Here is an 8888-nt window from a genome sequence, read left to right on the forward strand (position 1 = left end):
TTCTTTAAGAATAAAAATAAATAAAAAGCATTTATATAGACACTTAAGTGATTTTTATTTATCAGGGATAATGAATAAAATTAAAATAGTTGTGTTCATGTCTGATATACTGATATCAATTGTTAGTTTGTCAAATATGGATCACTTTCTCTCCTGGCTGTTGAAGTTCACAGCACTGGTCTCAAGCCACAAATTAACAATTACATGAATATAAAATGCTATGTGAGCCATCTGGATGTCAGCGAAAGGTTGCATAAGTCAGGATCAGCGCTGATCCGATTCCTCATTCCTCCCAAATCCCAGAACCACCACCTTTTCCCGACCTGTTCCGCTATTACACTATTAAACTCTCCAGGCTCAAATGCAAACATTACGATGAATGTTCAGATTCATAGATTCTTAAAATATCTCCTCCCATATTTATAATCCAAACATTTCTAGACAGATTCTCATTTCCTCTTAATTAGTCATATCAAATGGACCCTAAGTCTGTGAAATCCTAGTGCATCAGTGCATATAATAATTTCCTGTATGCATAAATTTGTGTTCACAGGAATGATTATATAGTACCAATGGATACATTTTGCACACTAAGCAAGGGAAAAGTCAAAAAATGAACAAGAAAAGAGAAAAAATAAAGTGGGATGGGGGGATGCAGTCATTCTCTCCATCAGATCGGAAAATAAATTGCTTGGTGAGGTAATTGATTCCTCACTTTTTACTCACTGGAAAGATGGATTGGTGAAGGGATATAGTGTGATATGGCACTTTCCAGAAATAGGGTACAAAAAAGGTCCTGTAACACTTCATTTTCTATGGATTTTATGAGTTATTTTTTTAATCCCATTTTAATCCCATTACTAAAATTTCTCCAAAGTTTAACAATGTTTAAAACACTGCATTGCATTGCATACAATACAATACAATTCAATAAAATAAAAACCCTAACTGTATTTAGCTCATTTATTTCTTCTTAGATAATATTCATATAAATATCTCTAATAACTTATAACAAACAAACAAAATTAAAAAAAGATATTTCTGCCTCTAATGCAAAAGGATGCCAAATTACACAATACTTGTGGAAAGAGTCAGATCATGAAAAAGTGAAGAGAAATAAAAAAAAGAAATAAATAGATAAATGAGAGCTAGAGGAAGGTGAGTAAGAACTCTTTTACAGACCCCTCTCTCGTGGCCGTCTGTGTTCTGGGCTTTGGAAATCTTTTATAATCCCCGGGGCCTTGTTTCCATTATCTAAAAGCACAAACTACTATTAAAATTCCTGTGTAAGACTGTAATTAGAGCCCTCAGTTAAACCTCGGAGGAAATAAGGTAGAGCAGCACATTAACTGCTTGGGACAGCGGATCATGAATTATTACATTTTTCTCATTTTTGTCTGATGTTCGCTCACAGTTGTCAGCAGCCACTTTGAGGCACAGCAATTACGGGTCACCGTAAAGACTGTCTGTTTCCACGCTAGCAACGTTGAGACATCACAACACTTCAAATGAACTCTGACCTCACGTCTACAGTCCCGTTCCAGCTCCAGTTGGGAAATAACGTTGCGGTGTAAATCCTGTCATTCAGTCTAGCAGTAGAATTATTAATGGACCTTAATCCTGTTGAAATATACAACATTAAATGTATTAAATATAAAATGTTATATTACTGTAGAATTATATAATAGAATTATATCATTATACTTTATATTATATTTTATTTTATTTATTTCAATTTTGTACACTACTGTTTAGATGTTTGGGGTAGATCGGAAGGATACCCGTTTGTTGTTGTTGTTTTTTTATGTAATTTATTCCTGTGATTGCAAAGCTGAATTTTCAGCAGCAATTACTCCAGTCTTCAGTGTCACATGATCCTTCAGAAATCATTCTATATTGGCTTTCTTTTTGACAGTTTCCTATCAAAGCTTTAAAAAAAATGATTTATGGGACCTCTAGAGATGCTTCGGAACTGAAAACTGAATCCTATTGCGGGGTGGACATCAATTTAGTGGCAAGTAAACAAGATATCCTTGAGCCCACCTACTGTATACATTACGCTTTGGGTCTTAGGGCTATATCCAATTTCAATTTGACCCTCTTTTAAACGTCACATAATAAATGCATATTGCATGTTTGGTCACTGTACCTGTCAGTCATATGGCCCCTTTGCTGTCTAAGTGGGCAGACATTTAAAAAACACATGACACACACCCGCACACATATATACATGACATTACCCAAGTTCAGCTGGTATCACAACCCAGCATCACCTAAACCCAAAGGTACATGTGTGTGACACCTGATCTACAGGGATTTAAAACCACACACACACACACACTACACACCAAGACCACAGAGATGTAAAAAGATACCCCAGTCCGCTTTTAAAAACCTCTCGAGTTACTCTCTCTCACTCCCTTCATTCCAGTCGTGCAGTGCTGGTCAATAGAAGTCTTTCAGACATGCATGAGGGCAGCCAGTGCTGTCAGCACCTACAGTGTCTCGACAGACCTCTAAAACTTGATCCCAGAAAACACACACACACACACGCAGCATGCCCTCTCAGTCAGCACACATGATGGGACAGCATGCCAACCGCAATCAGTTTGGGAAAGTATCCCAGTGAAAATCAAACCATTGCTATAATTCCTCTTATAACATCCTGGCTACACACACACAAATTTGCAGAGAGTGGAGAAGACTACAGTTTATGATCTTTGGAAGGAGAATACAAAAATGAGAGAGGCGGAAAAATGTTGTGCTTTATTTTAACAGAACCGAATACAACTTTATCAGGAGATAAAAGCACTGGGAGATAATGTGAGCAGGGGATTGTGGGTAATGGAGTCTGTTAACAGGATGGAAGCCCTGCGGGTTTCAGTCTCACTATTTTCTCTCAAACTCATTGCTGAATGTAAAGAAAACAGTGGAGATTTACACACAGCAGCAGAGGAAAACAGAAGTCGCCTGCCAGAAACAATCTCCAAGCCTTTTCCATCGTTTAATGCAGGGTTCTATTCCTCCACAGAATTTGGACCCCAAAAGCTATTTTACTGGCTGAAAGAATCTATTCAGTATCTCATTAGAAAGACTACAGGACTGTTTTATGTATGTTACCATTCGAAAGTTTGGGATCAGCAAGATTTTTTATTTTTTATTTTATTCAGCAAGGACACATTAAATTGACCAAAAGTGACAGTAAAGACATAAATGAAAAAATATATATATATCTCGGTTTCCACAAAAATATTAAACAGTAGGCTACAGCTTTTTTCAGCATTGATAATTTTTCTTGAACGCCAAATCAGCATATTAGAATGATTTGTGAAGGACCATGTGACACTAAAGACTGGAGAAATGGCTGTTAAAAATCCAGCTTTGTCATCACAGGAATAAATTACATTTGAAAATATAATCGAATAAAAAATGTTTTAATTAAAATAATATTTAAAAATATTGCCTTGGTGAGCATTATTTATACTTCATATTGAAAAAAATAGGCAGCATAGAATGTATAAAGTATTCCATTTCAAACAAATCCAAACACTCAGACCATTAACACGATCCTGTGAGCCGAATGGATCAGTCAAAAGTTAACCAATCACATTCTGCCCTTGAAGCGAGCCACTCTTTAACAGCTTCAAAATTATATAAACACACTAGAAGACACTATAATGCCAGTATTCTAATGGAGTGTTGCATTTAAAAGCGTTTCAAAATAAAGTAACCTGGGTTCACTTTGGCTGGGTCTTTCCAATCCCATGAAGTGGCTTTGAAGTGTGAATAAAAGTACGTTTGACTGAGTCTGTGATAAATGGGCTTACAGCTCAAAGCTAAGAGCATGTGTACCTATGGGTGTCAGTGACGAATGTACATACAAAATTCTGCCTAAATATGAAGTTGGGTCGTTTCCAAACACTCATTCACACGCTACACTACACAACAACAGATAACAGCAGCCTAAGAGACTATTTGTTCGGACACACGTCACCAGAAGAATCTTGCAGAAACAGTGAACTAGCCTGAACCCTTTCTGGATTTTCATGCTTTCAGATTTTCTGCAAAGATGCTTACTAAGACGAACTACAACAACATTAGAGCTGGTGATTGACCGGTATATCACTAAGGCCGATATTATTGACAAATATTTGACATTTTTAATTATCGTTTGGCTGAGGACTGTCGGAACTGAGGACTTTTATTTTGACAGCACATGAGCGCAGACACACAGGAGCTGCCTTCATTAGTTTACTGTCTTAAATTAACAGATAATTGAAAGGAAAACACTACAATATTTACATACATTATATTTATATACATATAATATTTACACTGTCAGCATTCAGCAAATATGCATTTTAAACAAGAAATATGCAGTTTAGTAAATACACATTCAAGTCTTTGAATATCTAATAAACATGTAATGCTACAAACATAGCAAACCGTCTATTTAACAGATTAATTTTAGCAGGTCAAAATTAATTCATTTAAAAAAAAATTTTTTTTTTTACAAAATATTACATAAAATAAATATACATTGAGGAAAAATGTATGCATTTTTAAATGATTTCTTTTTGTTTGTTTTTTTTTTTTACAAAATATTACATAAAATAAATATAAATTCCACTGCAGTAATTGTTACTTACTATCCAAACACTCAGTCACACACTATGACAACCATTCATTAGAAGGCTTATTTTATTTATTTGTTTTTCCATCAACTTCTTGATTTTTCAAAAACGCTATAATAAAATTACAGAATCAACAAGTAGCCGTGTAAAGCATAAACTGTCTATTTCACAGTTTTTTGTTTTTTTTTCAAACTATTAAGAAGTGCAAATTATTTTTTGATTAATTTTATTATAGGGTTCATTTTCAAAATATTTTTTTTCTGTTTTTGGTAAATATTTTGTACTATCTTTAAATTAAATAGTGTGACATTATGTGGGCCTACATTGGCTTTATACCAGGCACACTGCTATCAATAAAATCGGCATCTGCCAAATAAAATCGGACAAATAAAAAAATCTGGTCAACCACTACTCACAGCATACAGTTTTAACTATGCATGCTGACACCCACCGTAGCAGTTAGCCTGGGCCCATGGAGCTGAGCGTAGAGTATGGCCTCCTCAACTTGACCTCTGATCCCCAGCAAAGCTAGTTCCAGGTTGTGCGCTCCGGCGACGATGTGCGTGAGATCCTGCAGTACGGTGACATACTGTCTCCAGGGGTTGTGGAGCTCTGAGAGGCTGGCCAGGCACCCTCGCATGACGTTGAGGCAGTAGCCGCTGCACGCCCGGATCAGGGTGAGTCCACGGCAATGAGAACAGTAATGCATGCGCACCAGAGCCCGAGTACATTCCTTGGACAACTCCGCCGTCTCTGTAACGTTCATTACTTCCAACCCCACGCCGAGCGTCAGGCTGAGCACCCGGCCTGCCCTCAACGCGCTCGCAAGCGTATCTGCCATCGCCTTTGGGTGCGGCCCAAAGGGGTTAACATCCTGCCTTGTCATGCGGAGACAGTCGCCAAGCTGGTTTCCATTATAAGAGTCCTCTCCAATGCTTCCAGCAATGCCGGGATTGACAATACGAGTGTGGACTAACGGGAAGAGACTGTCGAAGAAACAGTGAACGGCAGCTTCAACAGAGATATTGCCGGTGCCCTGGAGGAAGCGAGAAAGGTCCGTGAAGAGGCAGGCGATGTGCGGGGAGATGGATGACATGAGGGAAGAGTATGTGGTCTCGAACAGAGAGGTCAGGTGATTCTGAGAGAAGGTGATTAGAGACTGGAACGTATCTGAAAGAGAAGTTGAGATTTAAATGAATGTGTATATAAGAAAAATCAGTAGTTTTAAAATAAAACGACACACACACACACACACACACACACAGTCTTAATAAAAAACACAAGCACTGAGAAAATGAATTTTGTTATTTGTCTAACAGCTTTGATTGTGTGTAATTTCTAAGCTACTAGCCATTGGTCAGACAAACAGAAAGCTCTGCCCCAAAGCCATGCTATTGGTTGAGCTTTTCATTTTTGGTTTAAATTTGCAATGCAACTAAAGTAGCGACAGATCTTTTCTTCTGTATTGTGACACACACCCGAGTGTAATGTAGGGCCAGAGACCTGGTTCTACGCATCAGTTGTTAATTGGATTTTGAGATGCTGGCATAGCGCTTAAAAGTGGAGGCAGATGAATGTGATGTTGCCAAGGGCAGGGTTTAAGCAATTAAATGATTGGAGAAGTCCTGCATATGTCACTTTGATTAAATGTTATGAGGTTAAAACATTTTTTTTAATTAAATGTATGCACAAATGAATTGCTCACAATAAGATATATAACATGCATTTAGGAAAAAGAAAGGGTGAATTTTAATTTCATGCCGACTAAGCATCACAAGCGATCCCCCACAAATAACTACAAAGATAATCTATCATTTTCCCCATTTTGTCTGCTGGGCTTGACTTTAATCAAGTTATAGAAAACGAGACAACCATAGAAGCCTGAATAAATTATTTTTAATAATGTCTCATACTCAAGGGGAAGACCTCTGTAATAAACGTCAAAAAACATGGATGCCTGTACACTGAAAACAAATGACAGGATGTTCAAATCAGAATATCCAAAACTAAACTAATTCTTTTCATATAATGAAAGTGAATGATGACCATGGCTGGCAAGCAAGATTTCATTAAATAATGACTTCAATTTTATTCTGTTACTCAAACAAATCATATCTTCAGAAGACTTGGAATATAGCACACAAGCTGTATGGACTACTTTTATATGCCTTTTTTTTGCCATTTCTCTTTCAATATATGAAAAAGAGCAGTATGAACATCCTGATGACTTTCTCTTCCACAAAGTCCATAAAGTCTATTTTCTATAAAAGAAAGTTTAAAACTACATGAGGGTGAGTAAACAACAATTTTCATTTTTAGCAGAACTATTCCTTTAAAACCAGTCACAAAACTTCTGTTTTACAGGAAGGACAGATAAAAGAGAGAAAAGGAGGCAGTGCAGTATGTCTGTGGCTCTGTTCTGTGATTTTCTGTTCTCTCTCTCTCTCTCTCTCTCTCTCTCTCTCTCTCTCTCTCTCTCTCTCTCTCTAGTTATGATTAATTATTCATATTTCCCCATGAGCTGATTCGCTACACACACTCGGACTGAGTTTGATCTGCTCACTTTCTTTCTTTCAGTGCGGAATCCGTACACGGGTCACAAGTATCTCTGTGGAGCTTTGCAGTCTGGGATTGTTTTGCTGCAGTGGTACGAACCTATGCAGAGATTCATGCTTATAAAGGTTAGACACACAAAAAAACTGTATTTGCAAACCAGAAGGAAAGTTGAATTAAATCCAGACTGAATAAAACAAAAGATGGCATATGACATTATGATCTCTCTCTCTCTCTCTCTCTCTCTCTCACACAGCACGTCACACACACAAACACATACACACGTGCCTAAACTTGTGTTTGGTCAGTGGTTTGTTAATGCAGGGCAGCCTGTCTATTCAGCTGCGCAGTAGTCGAGCATGACCACACACACACACACACACAAAGGCTGTACCCAGGGTGCCGTTCTCTCTAAGGCCACTGATGTCAGACTGAAGGCATGTTAGGGGATGGAGGAACAGCGGCAACTGGACCGAAACTGAGACCGGTCAACACACATACAGTCGTACATACATACACATACACACACACACACAGAAGCAGAGCTTTCCATTTCACTCCATAAGCTGCGGAGGCTTCCATCAATGCCGTCACAATGGACCAGGACAACAACTAAACTCCCCCCAATCACAACAGCTGTGTCTGAACATGCTGCCCCCATAAGGGGGCGTTCACACAGGATGTGTTTTTGCATTCTGTCTGCACTGCTTTTTAATTTTTGGTCTATGTACATGTGCGTCATACAGACCTCTTTATTGTTGCATCATGCTTTGCAGTTTTAGAATCTTGTGGCATGAGTTTTACATTATGAAGATGCCATGGTAAAAAACTTTGTTACACATCGACTTCAGTTTTAAAACAATGGGCCAATCAGAAGAACCCAGGGGCCTGACAAACATTTTAAGCATTTAAAATGCGTTTAAAATAACAACATTACAGGTAAAATGGGTCTCATTCCTTAACCATGTAAACACACACATACACCGACAGAGAGAAAACTGAAATATTCTTAAAATTTAAATGACCTGTTTTCTTATATTAATATATTTCAAAATGTAATTTATTATTGATGGCAAAGCTACATTTTCAATAGCCATTACTCCAGGTTTCAGTGTCACATCCTACAGAAATAATTATATTATGCTGATTTGGAATATCAATAAATCAAGAAACATTTCTTCTTATTGTCAATGTTGAAAACATTGAATTTTTGTAAAAGTCTTTACAGCTACTTTTTAATGCATCCTTGCTAAAAAAAATAATAATAATGTTATGTTACTGTACAACAGTAATGTGTAAAATGTATGAAAAAGATTACATTATAGTGCTGTTAAGTGTTTAATGGTTCATGATGCAACTGGTTTGATAAAACTGTGGAAGAACCACACTGTCTAGACCATAATAACATTAATTATTTTTCTCACCAGAACATTACAGAGAGGTCAATGATAGGGAGAAGAAACATGGAAAGGAATTTGTGGAATGTCATGGATTGAAACTCATTTCCCCATATGAGCACAACAGCCGTGTGTCAAAGCACATGCAAACCACAAGTATTGTAGAAGGAGAAAGTAAGGAATGGAAAGGCCACTTGCCATGCCCCGCTGTGTGTTCGTGTCTGCATATGAACCGTAAATATGCATGTGTGTATGTATGTGTGTGTGTGTGTGTGTGTGTGTGTGTGTGTGTGTGTGCACATAT

General features: G+C 37.5%; 1 protein-coding gene across 2 annotated transcripts in view; it reads right to left on the bottom strand.

Moving 5' to 3' along the window:
- LOC107730460 (glypican-5-like) overlaps window positions 1-8888 on the bottom strand; it is a 111583-nt gene that overhangs the window by 91705 nt on the left and 10990 nt on the right. For both annotated transcript variants that reach the window (XM_016541309.1, XM_016541307.1), the window contains exon 2: window positions 5086-5804. In XM_016541309.1, the coding sequence (XP_016396795.1) occupies window positions 5086-5804 (719 nt within the window). The remainder of the gene's footprint in view (window positions 1-5085; window positions 5805-8888) is intronic.

Source organism: Sinocyclocheilus rhinocerous, unplaced genomic scaffold (assembly GCF_001515625.1).
Source record: "Sinocyclocheilus rhinocerous isolate Xijiao unplaced genomic scaffold, SAMN03320098_v1.1 scaffold1780, whole genome shotgun sequence".
Lineage (NCBI taxonomy): Eukaryota > Metazoa > Chordata > Actinopteri > Cypriniformes > Cyprinidae > Sinocyclocheilus > Sinocyclocheilus rhinocerous.